This window comes from Dendropsophus ebraccatus, chromosome 13 (assembly GCF_027789765.1).
Source record: "Dendropsophus ebraccatus isolate aDenEbr1 chromosome 13, aDenEbr1.pat, whole genome shotgun sequence".
Classification (NCBI taxonomy): Eukaryota; Metazoa; Chordata; class Amphibia; order Anura; family Hylidae; genus Dendropsophus; species Dendropsophus ebraccatus.
The window spans coordinates 75,980,579-76,001,475 of NC_091466.1; the positions used below are offsets into that span (position 1 = coordinate 75,980,579).

At 46.1% G+C, this 20,897-nt stretch overlaps 2 protein-coding genes across 7 annotated transcripts in view; both read right to left on the reverse strand.

Moving 5' to 3' along the window:
* The window catches only part of STYX (serine/threonine/tyrosine interacting protein), a 71,556-nt gene extending 67,401 nt beyond the window's left edge, over nt 1-4,155 (reverse strand). For 5 of the 6 annotated variants that reach the window (XR_011359463.1, XR_011359464.1, XM_069949375.1 and 2 more), the window contains exon 1: nt 3,948-4,155. Coding sequence is in view for 4 of the 6 variants with exons in the window: in XM_069949375.1 (XP_069805476.1) it covers nt 3,948-4,004 (57 nt within the window). In the remaining 2 variants the exon portion in view is untranslated. The remainder of the gene's footprint in view (nt 1-3,947) is intronic. The other variant, XM_069949378.1, reaches the window with a different exon arrangement.
* A 4,354-nt stretch (nt 4,156-8,509) lies between these two features.
* PSMC6 (proteasome 26S subunit, ATPase 6) lies at nt 8,510-20,165 on the reverse strand. The gene is made up of 14 exons (XM_069950094.1): nt 20,008-20,165; nt 14,387-14,466; nt 13,720-13,759; nt 13,332-13,384; nt 12,577-12,644; nt 12,273-12,387; nt 12,087-12,174; nt 11,813-11,874; nt 10,665-10,788; nt 10,295-10,356; nt 10,083-10,203; nt 9,909-9,989; nt 9,728-9,799; nt 8,510-9,004 (listed from the first exon to the last, which is right to left on the reverse strand). Exons 1-14 carry the CDS (start codon nt 20,132-20,134, stop codon nt 8,886-8,888), a joined length of 1,212 nt encoding a protein of 403 aa, XP_069806195.1. The 5' UTR covers nt 20,135-20,165; the 3' UTR covers nt 8,510-8,885.
* Between the last annotated feature and the right edge of the window lie 732 nt (nt 20,166-20,897).

Genomic DNA, 20,897 nt, shown 5'->3' on the forward strand with positions numbered 1-20,897 from the left:
TGAGTTTGTGTGTTTGTTTTTTTTAAATACTGCTTAGCATAGAGGAAAGGGGGGGGCGAGGGTGCCATCTACAATGGGGGGAGGGAGAAGAGGGGGCATCTATAATGGGGGGGGGGGAGAAGAGGGGGCATCTATAATGGGGGGGGGGAGAAGAGGGGGCATCTATAATGGGGGGGGGAGAAGAGGGGGCATCTATAATGGGGGGGGGAGAAGAGGGGGCATCTATAATGGGGGGGGGGAGAAGAGGGGGCATCTATAATGGGGGGGGGAGAAGAGGGGGCATCTATAATGGGGGGGGGAGAAGAGGGGGCATCTATAATGGGGGGGGAGAAGAGGGGGCATCTATAATGGGGGGGGGAGAAGAGGGGGCATCTATAATGGGGGGGGGAGAAGAGGGGGCATCTATAATGGGGGGGGGGAGAAGAGGGGGCATCTATAATGGGGGGGGGAGAAGAGGGGGCATCTATAATGGGGGGAGAAGAGGGGGCATCTATAATGGGGGGGGGAGAAGAGGGGGCATCTATAATGGGGGGGGAGAAGAGGGGGCATCTATAATGGGGGGGGAGGAGGCATCTATAATGGGGGGAGGAGGGGCATCTATAATGGGGGGGGAGGGGGCATCTATAATGGGGGGGGAGAAGAGGGGGCATCTATAATGGGGGGGAGAAGAGGGGGCATCTATAATGGGGGGGGGAGAAGAGGGGGCATCTATAATGGGGGGGGAGAAGAGGGGGCATCTATAATGGGGGGGGAGAAGAGGGGGCATCTATAATGGGGGGGGGAGAAGAGGGGGCATCTATAATGGGGGGGGAGGAGGGGGCATCTATAATGGGGGGGGGAGAAGAGGGGGCATCTATAATGGGGGGGGGAGAAGAGGGGGCATCTATAATGGGGGGGGAGAAGAGGGGGCATCTATAATGGGGGGGGAGAAGAGGGGGCATCTATAATGGGGGGGGAGAGAAGAGGGGGCATCTATAATGGGGGGGGGAGAAGAGGGGGCATCTATAATGGGGGGGGAGAAGAGGGGGCATCTATAATGGGGGGGGGGAAGAGGGGGCATCTATAATGGGGGGGAGAAGAGGGGCATCTATAATGGGGGGGAGGAGGGGGCATCTATAATGGGGGGGAGGAGGGGGCATCTATAATGGGGGGGAGGAGGGGGCATCTATAATGGGGGGGAGGAGGGGGCATCTATAATGGGGGGGAGGAGGGGGCATCTATAATGGGGGGAGGAGGGGGCATCTATAATGGGGGGGGAGGAGGGGGCATCTATAATGGGGGGGAGGAGGGGGCATCTATAATGGGGGGGAGGAGGGGGCATCTATAATGGGGGGGAGGAGGGGGCATCTATAATGGGGGGGAGGAGGGGGCATCTATAATGGGGGGGGGAGGAGGGGGCATCTATAATGGGGGGGAGGAGGGGGCATCTATAATGGGGGGGAGGAGGGGGCATCTATAATGGGGGGAGGAGGGGGCATCTATAATGGGGGGGAGGAGGGGGCATCTATAATGGGGGGGAGGAGGGGGCATCTATAATGGGGGGGGAGGAGGGGGCATCTATAATGGGGGGGAGGAGGGGGCATCTATAATGGGGGGGAGGAGGGGGCATCTATAATGGGGGGGGGAGGGGGCATCTATAATGGGGGGGAGGAGGGGGCATCTATAAGGGGGGGGGAGAGGGGGCATCTATAATGGGGGGGAGGAGGGGGCATCTATAATGGGGGGGAGGAGGGGGCATCTATAATGGGGGGGGAGGGGGCATCTATAATGGGGGGGAGGATGGGGGCATCTATAATGGGGGGAGGAGGGGCATCTATAATGGGGGGGAGGAGGGGCATCTATAATGGGGGGGAGGAGGGGGCATCTATAATGGGGGGAGGAGGGGCATCTATAATGGGGGGGAGGAGGGGCATCTATAATGGGGGGGAGGAGGGGCATCTATAATGGGGGGAGGAGGGGCATCTATAATGGGGGGGAGGAGGAGGCATCTATAATGGGGGGAGGAGGAGGCATCTATAATGGGGGGAGGAGGGGGCATCTATAATGGGGGGGGAGGGGGCATCTATAATAGGGGGGAGGAGGGGGCATCTATAATGGGGGGGGGAGGGGGCATCTATAATGGGGGGGGAGGGGGCATCTATAATGGGGAGGAGGAGGGGGCATCTATAATGGGGGGGAGGAGGGGGCATCTATAATGGGGGGGAGGAGGGGGCATCTATAAAAGGAGGGGGCCATCTATAAGTGTAGGGCAAACTGGCTGCAGACACTGGGAGATAGATATATGCACAATTATTATTATCAGGGCCCCTCAGGTGTCTGTATTGTAGGGGGTCACTTGCATTAGTCACTAGGTGAGAGATATATCTATTTATATACACATCTTGTGGGGGGTCACTATGGCTGCAGTCATAAGTCTAGCTCAGTATGTATAGACTGTTGCAAGCTTTTAAAGGGAACCTGTCACCCCCGGTGACGGGGTGACAGGCTCCCAACCCCCCGTTAGAACCCCCTATACTCACCTCATCGCGCCGGGTCCCGCTTCTGAAGATGGTCGGGTCACGGAGATCTCAGCCGCTGCAGCCCGGCGCGCACACTGAGAGATGAGTCCAACGCTCAGAGAATGACAGAGCGCTGGACTCTCCCGTCATTCTCTATGAGCGTTGAACTCATCTCTCAGCGCACGCCGGGCTGCAGCGGCTGAGATCTCCGTGACCCGACCATCTTCAGAAGCCGGACCCGGCGCGATGAGGTGAGTATAGGGGGGTTGTGAGCCTGTCACCCCGGCACGGGGGTCGACAGGTTCCCTTTAAGTTCAAGTTCAGCAGAGTAAGCCTCATTAAAAGGCTAGCCAAGTGAAGCTGAAGTACTGAGTCAGACTGGATATGGTTGTCAGACTGTATATGGTTGTCAGACTGTATATGGTTGTCAGACTGTATGTGGTTGTCAAGTTGCAAGTTTCCATGTTGAACGTTTTCAAACTAAGAAAAGAAAGGATCTAAAGGAGGAGGAGGAGGAGGCTGCCACGGCCTCTGCACACAGTAAGTCCCATTTAACATAACATTAATTTTACATGGTTTAAAATGTTGGCGACCAAATATTCTATTTGGCGCCTAAATTTTTCAGGTTAGGAGCCAATGGCTCCCAGGTAAATTTTTTAGTCTGGAGCCCTGCACCAGGGCCATGCAGATTAATTATAATATATATATATATATATACACACACACACTGTATACAGACACACCAGGGGCTGTGCTGATATATATATACACTGTATACAGACACACCAGGGGCTGTGCTGATATATATATACACTGTATACAGACACACCAGGGGCTGTGCTGATATATATATACACTGTATACAGATACACCGGGGGCTGTGCTGATATATATATACACTGTATACAGATACACCGGGGCCATGCTGATATATATACACACTGTATGCAGATACACCGGGGCCATGCTGATATATATATACACTGTATGCAGATACACCGGGGCCATGCTGATATATATATATATACACTGTATACTGATACACCGGGGCCATGCTGATATACACACCTTATATATACACTGTATACAGATACACTAGGTCCATGCTAACATATATACTCTATATGTACACATACACCCTATATATACACTGTATACAGATACACCGGGCCATGCTGATATACACACCCTATATATATACACTGTATACAGATACACTAGGTCCATGCTGATATACACACCTTATATATACACTGTATGCAGATACACTAGGTCCATGCTAACATATATACTCTATATATACACACATACACCCTATATATACACTGTATACAGCCCCACCGGCTCCAGTCGCTCTCTGTAACAATGTGACTGATATAACAATAATCCCGGCGCTGCTGGTAACATCCGGACCCCCCACACGCCGTCACGTGACCACCCGGCCCTTACCTCGGCGTCCTCCTTACACTGCGGGAGGGAAGGGAACTCCAGCTTCACGTCCTCCATGCTGCGCGCAGCAATCGGCGGTCACTCCACCAGGCCGGCAGTCAGCTGTGCCGCCACCGCCCGAGCCATGCTGCTCTCCACAGATCTCACCGCTCGTCCCCGTCGCCGCCCCGTACGCGGCTGCGCGCTCGTCTCCCACACGTCGCAACGTTATGACGTCACGCGCTGCTATTTCCAAGTGGGCTACAGCTACAGGACCTTTGATGACACGAAGCCCATGTGACCAGCCTCCTGGGTGGGCGGAGCTATGGGCGGTCAGCTGTGTTCCCGGGCTTTCCTAAGATGCTGAAGTTAGTTTCTGAGGGTGCGTTTACACAGAGAGATTTATCTGACAGATTTTGAAAGCCAAAGCCAGGAATGGATTTGAGGAGGATGGATCCCAGTCTTTCCTTTATGACCTGATCCCTGTTTATAGTCTGTTCCTAGCTTTGGCCTCATAGATCTGTCAGATAAATCTGTCTGTGTAAACGCACCATTATTCGCAGGATTTTTCTTTTTCATTTTTTTTCGATCCAATTTTCTTACAGGAAATTTACATTCATCATAAATGAAGTGCCCATTGGGTGCACAGGGAGCTGGATGTGGCTGTAGTGGGAGTTACTGCCTCACTTCATACAGTCAACCCATGGAGATGTTACATTATTACAGTACAAAGACGAAGAGAAACTCAGTGGATAGCTAGATAGAATTTTTTACAACCTAAGGCTATGTTCACACACTGTACAAACAGCCATTCTGCCATCAAGCGCTACGCAAACATGGCCACTTTCCCCCTCTCTTGTCTCCAGTTGGGTGGGGTTTTGAAACTCAGTTCCATTGAAGTAAATGGAGCTTAATGGCAAACCACACCCGGACTGGAGACAACAGTAGGGGGAAAAGTGGCCATGTTTTTGTAGCGCTGGATAACACCTTTAATCGTGAATGTGCGTCTCTCAAGTTGCTGCAAAACTACAATACCCATCATGCCTGGACAGCCAACGCTATCGCTTTGGATGTCCAGGCATGATGGGCATTGTAATTTTGCAACAGCTGTAAAGCTGCATGTTTGATGTTACTGCTGTACAGGGTTAGAGACAGGCAGGCTGAGCATTCTACAGGAAGAGAAAAGCAGCCAGCGTCTGAGGGTGTCCATACATATCAGGTGAAAAAAAATAAATAAATCTGATCTCTACAGAATGAGATGACTATGAAAAGTGTATGGTGGTGCCCCGACTGCCTCCCCTTGTTCCAGAAAAAGAAGATTGGGACATGTCGGCTATCCAGCGCTACAAAAACATGGCCACTTTCCCCCTACTGTTGTCTCCAGATTTGGTCGGGTTTTGAGACTCAGTTCCATTGAAGTAAATGGAGCTTAATTGCAAACTGCACCTAACCTGGAGACAACTGTAGGGGGAAAAGTGGCCATGTTTTTGTAGCACCGGATAACCCCTTTAATGCTACCTAGGGCAATAATTAATCATGATAATTAATTCTGGCTGTAGATAGCGGTAAACAACCATTCACATGGAACATCTGTTTGCACAGGGTGTGAGCATAGCCTAACAGTCTTAAAGCCAGTGTACCATCAGGTTCATTAAATTTAAAGGACAACTCTGGCCAAAACATTTTTTAATACTTTATTACATAAGAAGTTTGACAAATTCCCAATGTAAGTGCTATTTGCCTTAATTTAGTACATGGGTCTCCAAACTGCAGCCCTCCAGCTGTTGCAAAACAACATTTCCCATCATGCCTGGACAGCCAAATCCAAAGCTTTAGCTGTCCAGGCATGATGGGAGTTGTGGTTTCGCAACAGTTGGAGAGCCGCAGTTTGGAGACCCATGATTTAGTAGATCAGGCAAGGTTCAGATTCTCTAAAAAACAGTGAGGTCACGAATCAGGTGTAATTCATATGGAGTGTCCAGCAGGGGGTGCAGTATATGTAGAAGTTTATGAAGTGTATTGTATATGGAACTGTACGAGTTACAGTACGCTTGCACCTCCCTCCCTGTGCTGCCAATGACCAGGCTCACACCAGGAGAGAGGGAGATGGATGGCACTGAGCAGGGAGGGAGAGAGGTACCTGTGGGTCTAACAACCCTCACCCCGGTTTGTGGGACAGATACCCTCTGTACTACTTCCCCATCATCTGCTCATTCTATAAGCGCTCCCGACCCATGCTCAGAAGCGCTCGTAGTACCAGGGATAATCCCAATCAAGAACACCCCCACAGATACAAGCTCTCATCATCTGCCTCTCCCCCCCGACAAGCCAACTTGAGGCCGAGGAGCTGCCAGGGGTGACATCAGAGACCAGTTGGCAGGACGCAGGGGTGTTGGTTGTGGTGATGAGGATCGGCCCTGGTACTACCTAATCTGCTCATACCATGAGCGCTCCTGAGCACGGCAGGAGCGCTCATAGTATGAGCAGATTATGGAGGAGTAGTACAGCGTGTGTCTGTCCCACACACCGAGCAGTGTCTGCTAATCGGCATCGGTTCAAAAAAAACAAAAAAAACAGCAGCATCATCTTCCCTACATTCCCCAGTTGTTCAGGAGTGACACTCTGGACTCTTCTGGCAGAAGGCTATATCTATATAATCACTCACAATCTGTTCTAAACCACAAGTACAAGGCCCTTCTAACAAGTTACCTAACAGTAGGTATCTAACAGTATAGGTTAACATAGCCTTCTCCTACACAGGATACCCCTACTCCCCCTACACTACAGATACCCCCATGCACCTAAGATAACTATTCAGAGTTGTGCACCAGGTAAAGGACTGTCCTGTTTTGTACTTTCTATACAAAAGTAGAAGCTGTATTGCACTAAAGGGTTCTCCTGGTTAAGTGTTGTTGGTTACTCTACTTTGCACCTACACTGTCCTAACCTTACAATGCCAGTGTTATTATAGCTGGGGGGGTGGGCATTTTTTTATTAAAGGGGTTCTCCAACACTACAAAACCTGGCCACAGTCCTGCAGAGACAGCACTGACCTCGTCTAGTTTGGGTGCATGTTTTCTAACTCAGTTCCATTGAAGTGAATGGAACTCAATTGCAAATCACAGCTGACCTGGAGAGGCGGTGCTGTCTCTGAAAGAAAGGGGCCATGTTTTTTGTAGCACTGGAAAACCTATGTAAAATAAGTCACCCACCACACATCACCATGTAATGAAGAATGTGTGGAGGACAGTAGAAGGCTGCACTGACCGTCCCTGCAGGATTATGGAGAGGTTTGATACTCTGTAAATTACCACCAAGAGATGGGCGCTCACGCACAGAGCAGCTCAGGCCATTGAATATCACCTGAGGGCCATAAAACAAGCTCCGTGCTAGTTGACCAGGTCCATAAGCCCAATAGGATTGAGCATTGTCACAGACTAATCCATTGCCTAGTAAATCGACACCACTTAGATTTACACTGAACCATATTTTTCTCTCCAGTCTTCCAAACTAAAATGGATAAATATATGGGTTTATTTCAGTATGACTACAAGGGTGATGCGATTATACGTGGCTGTTATATATCCTGGGCCCATAGACTGCAAATTCCATTGTTGACATCAGTTCAGTGTATGGAGAGACATGATGGGATTTGTAGTTTAGCTGATAGAAATTGTGCTGACAAAGGTAAACCGGATTATGTATGATGAGGTATGTTGGGATTTGTACTCCGGCTGACATGTTATGCTCGGTCTCACTCCATTCAGTTTAAGGCGCATGACTGTAGTTCATCTTACCTTCTGAGCCACTTTAGTGTATGACAAAGTATAATGGGATCTGTAGTTCAGCTTACTTTGATGTATTAATGACATAGCAGAAGACAAGATAACAACCTGGCCTAAAAGGGAATTTATTGATGTGCCCCCCCCTTAAAGGGAAACTCCGGTGGAAAAAAAAATTAAGTTAAAAACTTATACATTGTAAGTTACTGCTATATAAAAATCTCCAGTCTTTCAGCTGCTGTATGTTCTGCAGGAAGTAGTGTATTCTCTCCAGTCTCACAGTGCTCTCTGCTGCCACCTCTGTCCATGTCAGTAACTGTCTAGAGTAGGGGATGTTTTCTATGGGGATTTGCTGCTGCTCTGGACAGTTCCTGACAAGGACCGCAGTGGCAGAAGAGAGCACTGTCAGATTGGAGAGAATACTACACCTCCTGCATGACATACAGCAGCTGATAAGTATTGGAAGACTGGAGATTTTTATTTAAATAGAATTAAATTAGAAATCAGTATAACTCACATTGATTTGAAAAATATTTTCTGCCGAGTACCCCTTAAAGATACAACTTTGGGACTTTGCTGGACTAATACGGTAATTTAAAGACCTCCACTAGCAGTCAGTGAATGGATCACGTTTACATTAAAAGAATAAAATCCCGTCCAACTATTTCTGACCTCTCATGTATGATCACAGCTAGACACGATTTAAGCCTCTATTAAAAAAAAAAACAAAAAAAACACAACCTACACACTGACTGCAAGCAGAGATCCTGAAGGGTAAAGAATATCAGAGTTGCAGAACTGTTCATTATACATGACGCTTTATTTACAAGATTTGGGATCGGACACTCGAACACCATCCGCTTTAAACATTGTTTATTATTTACCTCGGAAGGAAAGGACAAAAGTCAATGTATATAAAATATTTTACGAAACACAGTAACTCTTAAAATCTGCCATGTTGTTTCTCTCCCAGCGTTACTGCCGTGATCGGGCAGCAAGGATTTTCCTTTGTGATGCAGGAACTGCATAGAATGTGTTATTACAGGAGCCTCGTGGGGCAGACTTCCTCCAGCCATTACCCAACTACTAAATTCAGACGATGGTGTATGTACTTAATAGACAACCAAACCCTAGAGGAGCAGAACCTCTAACATAAGCCACGTGCAGTCTCTTTACATTAGACAGGCTTATAATCTAGTTTAGACTCCAGCTTCTTGGAATCAGCAACTTTCCTCACCGCCTTCATGAAATCCTCCTGGACGACAAAGTCGTGATCTGCCCGGATGGCAAACATCCCTATACAGAAAAATACAGAGCAGGTCATAAGCTAAACCTTACTGCACCAACTCTCCCAATGTATATTGCCAAGGAATAAGACTGCAGGTGCGGCCCTGTAGATTCAGAACTAGTGCCGAGTGGGTACTGAAGTGTTCGGGTTTGGCAATCTTCACACAGTGGGAGTCCAGAGCCGAGCGTTCTGAGAAGTTGGGTATCGCCATGAGCTGTATGCATGTTTTCCTGGCAGCATCAAGCTTCTCCAGGCGTCCGGTTTGCAGAATATTTTCAAACCCAAACAGTTCAGCAACTCTGCTCAACACTATTGTTATACTGCTGTATAAGCTGTTATACTGAATATTAGGGCCCTGCAAGGGAAGAATATTCCTATCAAAACCTAACACTTGGATCTGGCTTTTCTCAAGTTCAAGCGATCAGGTTGCCTTTTCATGGCCAAGGCTAAGGAAATGTAGCATTAAACGGCTGTGGATCCCCTCTGTTATCCATATGCCCTAATGGGTCAGGGATTGCACTTGTTTCTGGAGAACTACAGTACCCATGATCTTAATTTCCACTCTAACAGTTTACACCCTCCCTTCTTTCCAATAGTCACTGCTTTGGGTGTTGCAGGTTGGGAAACGCTAGTACATGCTATGGCCACTATGTAGACTGGTTTATTCTTATGTCATTCAGCCAGTTCATCTAATACAATAAGACCATGCACTCCCCTATGCGACTCCTTACCAGCTTCAGTGCAGACATTCCTCAGATCGGCACCATTAAACCCATCTGAAAGCTTCACAATGGCTTCATAATCTACAACACAATTCACACACATAAGCTCCCGTCACGATACAAGTGTCACATGTATTGTGGGATACCAATAAAAGACAACCCTGCAAATATCGCATGAAGTCACACTCACCTATTTCTCCATGTTTGGTAATGGGACCTGCGTGAATCTTCAGAATATCTAACCTGGCTTGCTCATTGGGCAGTTCAATGTCTGCAAAACCAATGATTAATAATAATAATCGTTAGAGAAATTTAACCCAAAACCATAAAGGAAAAAAGGAAAAAAAAAGAAAAGATAACTTACGAATTTTACGGTCAAGTCTACCCGGACGCAACAAGGCCGGGTCCAGTGTGTCTGGTCTGTTGGTGGCCATGATCATTTTCACTCTGTGCAGAGTGTCAAACCCGTCCATCTGATTCAACAACTGGAAAAAACCCAAAAAGTGTATCACACACTGCGAATCACAGGAGCGCCAAAGCGACAACAGCTTCAGACCATCAAGGTTAATAACCTACCTCCATTAGAGTTCTCTGAATCTCACGATCAGCTGACGTCCCCTCGGAAAACCGTCGACCACCTAGAGATGAAACAGATTCATTATTACCAAAAACGGTTTGCACTAAGTAGGGTCACTTTTACCACAGAGGCTCAGCCAAGGATTCTCAGTCTCAGATAAGCAGCCATCTGCTGCATGCTGGACGTAGAGCCTAACTGACCCTACTAACTTTAATGGGTCTATCAGATTTCTGCTAGTCACTAGATTAGATTCTGCGATGGAAACCCTGAGGCAGATGTTAAGTCTAAGCATTTACGCTTGTCATAAGTAAAGGGGCTGCTCAGGCTCATAAAACCCTTTGACAAACAAGTTATGCAAATGTTTCTTACCTATGGCATCAATTTCATCCATGAAGATGATACATGGCTGGTGGTCCCTGGCATAGTTGAACATTTCTCTAATAAGCCTGGCACTTTCACCAATGTATTTATCTACAATAGAACTAGACACAACCTAAAGGGGGAAGAAAAAAAAAAAAATCAAACTCAATTGGAAATTATAACAATTAAAGAGGGTTAACTAACGCTGCAAAAAATGTGACATTACTTCTAACTCCAACTCAGGTGTAGTTTGCATTTATGCTTCATTCACTTCAATGAAACTGAGTAGTTAAACCTGCAGCCAAACTGCAGACGAGTGGTGCTGTCTCTGGGAGAAAGTGGCCATGTTTTTGTAGCGCTGGAAAACCCCTTTAAGATCTAACAAGATGCAGTGACAACCATTGTCCTGGTAAGTATTGCATTCCTAACCCCATTTGACATACAGTGGTACCTCAGTTTAAGAGTAACTTTGATTGAGAGCGTTTTGCAAGAAGAGCTCAGTTTTTTAAAATTGTAAAATTGTAAGCTCCCTGTACTGCGTGGAAGGGGGAGTGGAGGAGGGGTACGGTCTGCATAGCGGGGTCTACAGCCCTGTACTCTGACCCAGGAAGTCTCTCACTTTCCAAATAATTACAGATCCACTTCAGTCTGGGGCTCACATCAGGGGACAGGACAGTGGAAGTAATCTCTCCATAGCTGTAACCCCTCTCTCCCTGGACGGAGTGTTACCCATTCTCACCAATCCTGCTATAATCTGCCTGCACTTACACTCAGCTATACACACTGATGCTATAATGTGTCTGCACTCACACTCAGCCACTCACTGCTGTATAGAAACCATTATTTGGCATTTCAATTATTCCTTTGGTTTAAGAGTGGATTTGGATTACAAGCACTGTCCCAGAACAAATTATGCTCGTAATCCAAGGCACTACTGAATTGGCAAAAAAAAAAAAAAAGCACCTGAGGTAGCAACCAATCAGGTTTCCTTTCATTTTCCAAAGAGTGAGGAGTGAAAGGTGGAATCTGATTGGTTGCTATGGGCAACTGAGCCAGTTTCACTTTACACCATGTTTGATAAATCTCACCCATAGTGTATAATCTAGATGAATACATATTCATGATGACTAAACACCCATGACTACCATTTTACGTACCTTCAAGAAATTGCAGTCCAGCTGACTGGCAACAGCTCGAGCCAGGAGCGTTTTTCCGGTACCTTGGGTAGGAAGCAACAGGAGGCAATGTTAGACAAGTGTCAGACAATAGCAGCAGATCCTACTGCTAACACAGGCTGCAGGGGGGAGAACCACTCAAGTGTCCAGGAATAACCATGACACCGGCCGTTCTTTACTACCTTATCTAAGGGTGAATTCACATGCTGCAGACTTCGAGTTAATAGAATCAGCTAAAGTCTTAGTGTAGACATACCTGGGGGGCCATAAAGCAAACAGCCTTTTGGAGGGATTATTCCTACACGCTGGAACAGCTCTGGATTAGTGAGCGGGAGCTCGATGACCTGACCAACAAGAGTACATGAGAATTATGTTCAGCAATAGATTTTATGTATTTCTTCCCCCTCAGATGCAACATAGTAATGTAGAAGTTTATACGCACCTCCCTAAGCTCTCTGATCTGCTCGGAAAGTCCTCCAATTTCAGAATAGGACACATTTCCAGGGTCCTCATGAGACATATTATACACGAGGGGATCCACCTCTCGCGGCAAGTAACTGGAAGGAAGGGTACAATGGGAAAACTAAGTGGAGACAGAAAAAGCATCAATGCGCCAAGTGGTGCACTTTCTAGCAGCTTATAAAGAGGTGACTATCCCCCCCTTGGCTGCAGATTTCCACCCTGGCTAATGTGTGTCCAACTGAGGGATCCATCTTAAGCCCATAAGAAAAGGTTATGAAGCTTACCGCATAATAGTGAGCGTTGTCATGTCTAAAGCTACTCTCGTCCCCGGCTTCAGTTTACTTTTGTCCAACTAGACTCAAAGAAAATATGCTGTTAGAGCACAAGGTACTTTGTAATGGAAACTTTTAGAATACAAGGACCAAGCAAATTTGCCTAATGTTCAGGTTCTCGCGAACCCTCAGCATTTGACTCTTGCGGCTGGAGAAATTGGATGCAGCTCTAGGAAGCCCTGGAAGACATGGATACAGCCTATGTATCCAACCTCTCCAGCCTCCAGTAGTCAATGTTTGGGTTTACACAAGTTTGCTCATCACTAGTCCAGAGTTCTTGGCTCCTACAAGTCACAGTATCCTGCAGTATTACCGCAATGTATCCACAAGACCACATAAGACTCAGATTTATCTCAGTCTTTCCTTTGTGTCCTGTTCCCTGTTTATAGTCTGTTCCTGGCTTTGACTTCAAAAATCTATCAGATAAATTTATGTAAAGGCACCACTATAATCTCCTCCCCAGCTTCAAATGCCGACAAGTCGACTAATCAACCATTGTCTCCAAAGGGGAGAACATAATAGTGATGGATATAATATATGTATATACACACACAATGTAGAAGATAAACAGAAAACCCTAAGACAATTCCATCTTAGGAAATGGTAGCAGCTACTGCCTGTATCTATTTAAGGAAGAGGGGTAGGGTACCTGTCAAATGAACATTAAGAGGTATATAGAAAGTTGGCATTGTTCTATAGAGACGTACCTGTCGACGACACCCGACAACATATCTTGGTCCATTTGTAGCTTTGACAATGACTAAAAGCAGAACAACAAAATCAGATTAAAAGTCGACAATTGCTTTAAGATCTCTAAAAAAAAAAATAAAAAAAAACTCGACAGACAATACTAGTAAATCTGGAGTGTATACATTTCTAAAATGTTTTCCTATTCCACTACTGGGTCATAGCAGCTCTGCCACATAGTCACTTTTATATGGCTTCTCCTGAACTGGTGGCCACCAATATAGACCCACATAAGATTATCACTTTGTGAAACATTGCCACCCCAGGGACATACAGTGTGGGGGAGGAGGAAATTCACCACCTAAACGGTAATGACGGCTTTACCATTTTCTCACAGGTCATACTCACACTTTTCTTCTGTGAGCTGCTTAAGAACTTCCCCGACAATCTGAAAATATAAAAATATATATGTATCAAAAAAGGAAACAAAATAGTGGACATGTAACAGTACAGTGAATGGGGTAACACGGCCTTAATTGTTATGTGGCAGGAATAGACTTCATGGCTTATCCCGAAGTACAAATATAGCCAGGATCCCCAGAGACCATAAGAGGGACCTTAGTCTGGAGCAGAGGACTACTGACTATGAGACGGCTAAGCGCTGTAGTCTGCTATTTCTAGCTGTCCCTTTAATCGTGAACAGAGCAGCAATGTATTTAAGAGTCGCAGTGTAGGGACCCATGTGAACCAGAGGACCTGCACGTGGTACATGGGGCAATATGGTTTGATCAAATATACCAACATCCTGGCGTTGGTTTGTTAAATGTAGCAGAGTGGCATTAGTGTCAGCCATAGGTGTGAGGTGCAACGCTCCTTTTTCTCCCAGTCCGTATTTAAGAGTTGACTGCCCCATTCACAAATGAGGACTGAGGAACCCGGTCCTTGTAATAGCTGGTGGTCCCAGTCCCAGCAGTCAGTCTGTCCCTGTGCAGATACATGCTGATATTGACTGGTGATGGGGTCTCATAAGACCTGTTCAGACCATTGTCACTTCTGTACAGCAATGAGCTCTTACCTGCCCCACACTCTGCAGAGCCTTCAGGTCATTCTCAGACTTCTCATATTGCTTAGTCAGTTCCTTTAATTGTTCTCTTACTGAAAACAAAGACAATAATGGCATTAAAATCAGGACAAAAGAATAAAAGTAATAACTAAGTATGCGGTAAAAGGAGCAGAGAGGAACATAATAAACAGGTGCCTCTTCCCTCCGCAGCACGGGCTTACTGATGCCGGGCTCCTGTTTCTCCTCCTCCAGTCGGCTGAAGGTCTGCCCGCTCAGCCAGTCAAGGACAGGGGCAGGAAACTGCTCCAGTCACTGATAGGCCGAGCTGGCAAAACCCTTCTGAGGTGTGACATAATCGCAAGTCAGGGGAAAAGTACCGGCAGGGGTCCAGGAGCCTTTTGCGCAGCACTTCGGAGGCATGGGGAGAGGTATGTAGTACTTGTTTTTTATGTTCCTCCCTGCTGGAGTTCCTACTATATTGCCGGACTTCTCCTTTAATGCAATCGTCCTCTATAGAAGAGAAGGAGCTGATCTAATAAAGACAGGAGGGAAATATTTTGCTTTGTCTTACTATCTACAGACCATTATAATCTGGAGCTGCAGCTTCAAGGGGCTTTCCAGGACTTTTCTTATGACTTATTGTGAGGTTGGAATTCAATTTAAAGTCTCCCTGTCGTTATAACTTTCAAAATCTGAATCAACAGTAGACGTGATATAAAGAAAGTTTGCAATTTAAATAAAAAAAATTTTAATCATGGAAAATGCGGCACTTCTTGTGTTCTGACTGTCAGAAAACAGGAAGTCCAGTGTTTCTCAGGTCATGTGATGGATGGACACGTTCAGCAGTCACTCTCTGTACTGGCCGGGACTTAATGTGTTTAGTCTCTTTTATTTATCCAGCACAAGACTAAAAAGCTTCAGGAGACTGGTAAGTATAGCTGTTATATAGCTGCCTTCAGGAGACTGGACCTGGATACAGTAAGTATAGCTGTTATATAGCTGCCTTCAGGAGACTGGACCTGGACACAGTAAGTATAGCTGTTATATAGCTGCCTTCAGGAGACTGGACCTGGATACAGTAAGTATAGCTGTTATATAGCTGCCTTCAGGAGACTGGACCTGGATACAGTAAGTATAGCCGTTATATAGCTGCTTTCAGGAGACTGGACCTGGATACAGTAAGTATAGCCGTTATATAGCTGCCTTCAGGAGACTGGACCTGGATACAGTAAGTATAGCCGTTATATAGCTGCTTTCAGGAGACTGGACCTGGACACAGTAAGTATAGCCGTTATATAGCAGCCTTCAGGAGACTGGACCTGGATACAGTAAGTATAGCTGTTATATAGCCGCCTTCAGGAGGCTGGGCCTGGATACAGTAAGTATAGCTGTTATATAGCAGCCTTCAGGAGACTGGACCTGGATACAGTAAGTATAGCTGTTATATAGCTGCTTTCAGGAGACTGGACCTGGACACAGTAAGTATAGCCGTTATATAGCAGCCTTCAGGAGACTGGACCTGGATACAGTAAGTATAGCCGTTATATAGCTGCCTTCAGGAGACTGGACCTGGATACAGTAAGTATAGCTGTTATATAGCTGCCTTCAGGAGACTGGACCTGGATACAATAAGTATAGCTGTTATATAGCTGCCTTCAGGAGACTGGACCTGGATACAGTAAGTATAGCTGTTATATAGCTGCCTTCAGGAGACTGGACCTGGATACAGGAAGTACAGTAAGGAAGGGAATACCAGTGATATGTATATTATATAGGATATGTAGGTGGGATAACGGTGATGTGTATATTATACAGGGATATAGGGGGGAACCAGTGATATGCATGGGGAGATATTGGGGAGCAGGTACTGGTGATCTGTATATTATATGGGGATATGTATGGGAGTATAAATAAAGGCGGTGACTGGTGATATGTATATATTTTACGGGGATATTTTTTTGTTGGGGGGGAGGGGGCAGGAAACGTATATTACATGGTGGGACCGGTAATATATTATTTTTTTTTTGGGGGGGGGGTATCAGTGATATGTATATTATATGGGGGGGGGGGTATCAGTGATATGTATATTATATGGGGGGGTATCAGTGATATGTATATTATATGGGGGGGGGGGTATCAGTGATATGTATATTATATGGGGGGGTATCAGTGATATGTATATTATATGGGGGGGGGGTATCAGTGATATGTATATTATATGGGGGGGGGTATCAGTGATATGTATATTATATGGGGGGGGGTATCAGTGATATGTCTATTATATGGGGGGGGGGGTATCAGTGATATGTCTATTATATGGGGGGTATCAGTGATATGTATATTATATGGGGGGGGTATCAGTGATATGTATATTATATGGGGGGGGTATCAGTGATATGTATATTATATGGGGGGGTATCAGTGATATGTATATTATATGGGTTGTGGTACCGGTCATATGTATATTATATGGGGGGTATCAGTCATATGTATATAATATGGGGGGGGTATCAGTGATATGTATATTATATGGAGGGGTGGTATCAGTGATATGTATATTATATGGAGGGGTGGTATCAGTGATATGTATATTATATGGGGGAGGTACCGGTGATATGTATATTATATGGGGGGGTATCGGTGATATGTATATTATATGGGGGGGGGGTATCAGTGATATGTATATTATATGGGGGGTATCAGTGATATGTATATTATATGGGGGGTATCAGTGATATGTATATTATATGGGGGGTATCAGTGATATGTATATTATATGGGGGGTATCAGTGATATGTATATTATATGGGGGGGTATCAGTGATATGTATATTATATGGGGGGTATCAGTGATATGTATATTATATGGGGGGGTATCAGTGATATGTATATTATATGGGGGGGGTACCAGTGATATGTATATTATATGGGGGGGGTACCAGTGATATGTATATTATATGGGGGGGGGTACCAGTGATATGTATATTATATGGGGGGGTATCAGTGATATGTATATTATATGGGGGGGTATCAGTGATATGTATATTATATGGGGGGGTGGTATCAGTGATATGTATATTATATGGGGGGGTGGGTATCAGTGATATGTATATTATATGGGGGGGGTATCAGTGATATGTATATTATATGGAGGGGTGGTATCAGTGATATGTATATTATATGGAGGGGTGGTATCAGTGATATGTATATTATATGGGGGAGGTACCGGTGATATGTATATTATATGGGGGGGTATCGGTGATATGTATATTATATGGGGGGGGGGGTATCAGTGATCTGTATATTATATGGGGGGTATCAGTGATATGTATATTATATGGGGGGTATCAGTGATATGTATATTATATGGGGGGGGGGTATCAGTGATATGTATATTATATGGGGGGGGGTATCAGTGATATGTATATTATATGGGGGGTATCAGTGATATGTATATTATATGGGGGGGTATCAGTCATAGGAAACTGGACCTGGATACAGTAAGTATAGCTGTTATATAGCTACCTTCAGGAGACTGGACCTGGATACAGGAAGTACAGTAAGGAAGGGAATACCAGTGATATGTATATTATATAGGATATGTAGGTGGGATAACGGTGATGTGTATATTATACAGGGATATAGGGGGGAACCAGTGATATGCATGGGGAGATATTGGGGAGCAGGTACTGGTGATCTGTATATTATATGGGGATATGTATGGGGAGTATAAATAAAGGCGGTGACTGGTGATATGTATATATTTTACGGGGATATTTTTTTGTTGGGGGGGAGGGGGGGCAGGAAACGTATATTACATGGTGGGACCGGTAATATATTATATTTGGGGGGGGGGGGTATCAGTGATATGTATATTATATGGGGGGGTATCAGTGATATGTATATTATATGGGGGGGGTATCTGTGATATGTATATTATATGGGGGGGGTATCTGTGATATGTATATTATATGGGGGGGGTATCTGTGATATGTATATTACATGGGGGGTATCAGTGATATGTATATTACATGGGGGGTATCAGTGATATGTATATTACATGGGGGGTATCAGTGATATGTATATTACATGGGGGGTATCAGTGATATGTATATTACATGGGGGGTATCAGTGATATGTATATTACATGGGGGGTATCAGTGATATGTATATTACATGGGGGGTATCAGTGATATGTATATTACATGGGGGGTATCAGTGATATGTATATTACATGGGGGGTATCAGTGATATGTATATTACATGGGGGGTATCAGTGATATGTATATTACATGGGGGGTATCAGTGATATGTATATTACATGGGGGGTATCAGTGATATGTATATTACATGGGGGGGTATCAGTGATATGTATATTACATGGGGGGGTATCAGTGATATGTATATTACATGGGGGGTATCAGTGATATGTATATTACATGGGGGGGTATCAGTGATATGTATATTACATGGAGGGGGTTATCAGTGATATGTATATTACATGGGGGGTTATCAGTGATATGTATATTACATGGGGGGTATCAGTGATATGTATATTATATGGGGGGTATCAGTGATATGTATATTATATGGGGGGTTATCAGTGATATGTATATTATATGGGGGGGTATCAGTGATATGTATATTATATGGGGGGTATCAGTGATATGTATATTATATGGGGGGTATCAGTGATATGTATATTATATGGGGGGTATAAGTGATATGTATATTATATGGGGGGGGTATCAGTGATATGTATATTATATAGGGGGTTATCAGTGATATGTATATTATATGGGGGGGGGGTATCAGTGATATGTATATTATATGGGGGGTATCAGTGATATGTATATTATATGGGGGGTTATCAGTGATATGTATATTATATGGGGGGGTATCAGTGATATGTATATTATATGGGGGGGTATCAGTGATATGTATATTATATGGGGGGGTATCAGTGATATGTATATTATATGGGGGGTATCAGTGATATGTATATTATATGGGGGGTATCAGTGATATGTATATTATATGGGGGGTATCAGTGATATGTATATTATATGGGGGGTATCAGTGATATGTATATTATACAGGGGGGGGTATTAGTGATATGTATATTATATGGGCTGTGGTATCGGTGATATGTATATTATATGGGCTGTGGTATCAGTGATATGTATATTATATAGGGGGGGTATTAGTGATATGTATATTATATGGGCTGTGGTATCGGTGATATGATTATACGGGATGTATGAAGGGGGTAGTCGCGGTGACCGCCTCCATCCTTCCCCGGTTATGGAGCCTCCCGCCCCCGGTTATGGAGCCTCCCGCCGCCGGCCCCCGGTTATGGAGCCTCCCGCCCCCGGTTATGGAGCCTCCCGCCGCCGGCCCCCGGTTATGGAGCCTCCCCCCGGGTTGTCCGGACTGGTCCCCGCAGTGTGGAGCACCACTGATGGGGTGACGGCCGCTGGGAGCCCCGGAGGCCTAGCACATCCCCGGAGCGGCGGCAGTAGGCCGGCATGACAAAGCGTCTGTGAGGCCGGGACGTGTGGAGCGATGATCCGGCTCCCCCGCAGCCTCAGCCCCCGCAGGCCGGCTCTCCCGCTGCTCCTCCCCGCCACTCACACTCCTTCAGGCGGCCGTCTATCTCCTTGTGCTCCAGCAGCTTCTTCCTGTAGTCCTGCAGCGCCTTCTCCCGCGGGTCCGCCATGATGAGAAGCCGCTGCTCATAGGGAATGCCGGGAAGGGCCATGGCCGCCGGGGGAGGAGAGCTGAGCGGACAACGAGTGGCCACACCCCCTGACAACACGGACCAGAGCGGCGCCGCACGGCGGAAGATAAAGCCTGTGAGTGCAGCGACATCTCTGGGAGACGGTGGTATTACACGCGGGATTCATCTGAGGTCAAATGGTATCTGACAGCGCTGAGTCACTACCGGTCCATGAGGGGTAGAGAGGGATATGAGGGGGGTATACAGGGACATGAGGGGTAGAGAGGGATATGAGGGGGTATACAGGGACATGAGGGGTAAAGAGGGATATGAGGGGTAGAGAGGGATATGAGGGGGGTATACAGGGACATGAGGGGTAGAGAGGGATATGAGGGGGGTATACAGGGACATGAGGGGCAGAGAGGGATATGAGGGGGGTATACAGGGACATGAGGGGTAGAGAGGGATATGAGGGGGGTATACAGGGACATGAGGGGTAGAGAGGGATATGAGGGGGGTATACAGGGACATGAGGGATATGAGGGGGATATACAGGGACATGAGGGGTAGAGGGATATGAGGGGGGTATACAGGGACATGAGCGGTAGAGAGGGATATGAGGGGGGTATACAGGGACATGAGGGGTAGAGAGGGATATGAGGGGGGTATACGGGGACATGAAGGGTAGAGAGGGATATGAGGGGGATATACAGGGACATGAGGGGTAGAGAGGGATATGAGGGGGGTATACAGGGACATGAGGGGTAGAGAGGGATATGAGGGGGGTATACAGGGACATGAGGGG

Excerpts from the sequence above, each read along its gene's own strand:
- PSMC6 (XM_069950094.1), bottom strand. The coding sequence starts at position 20,134 with ATGGCCCTTCCCGGCATTCCCTATGAGCAGCGGCTTCTCATCATGGCG. Across the intron at positions 9,990-10,082 it reads TAGACTTGACCGTAAAATTC|ACATTGAACTGCCCAATGAG; the intron begins GTAAGTTATCTT and ends TTGGTTTTGCAG. Across the intron at positions 9,005-9,727 it reads GAATGTCTGCACTGAAGCTG|GGATGTTTGCCATCCGGGCA; the intron begins GTAAGGAGTCGC and ends TTTTCTGTATAG.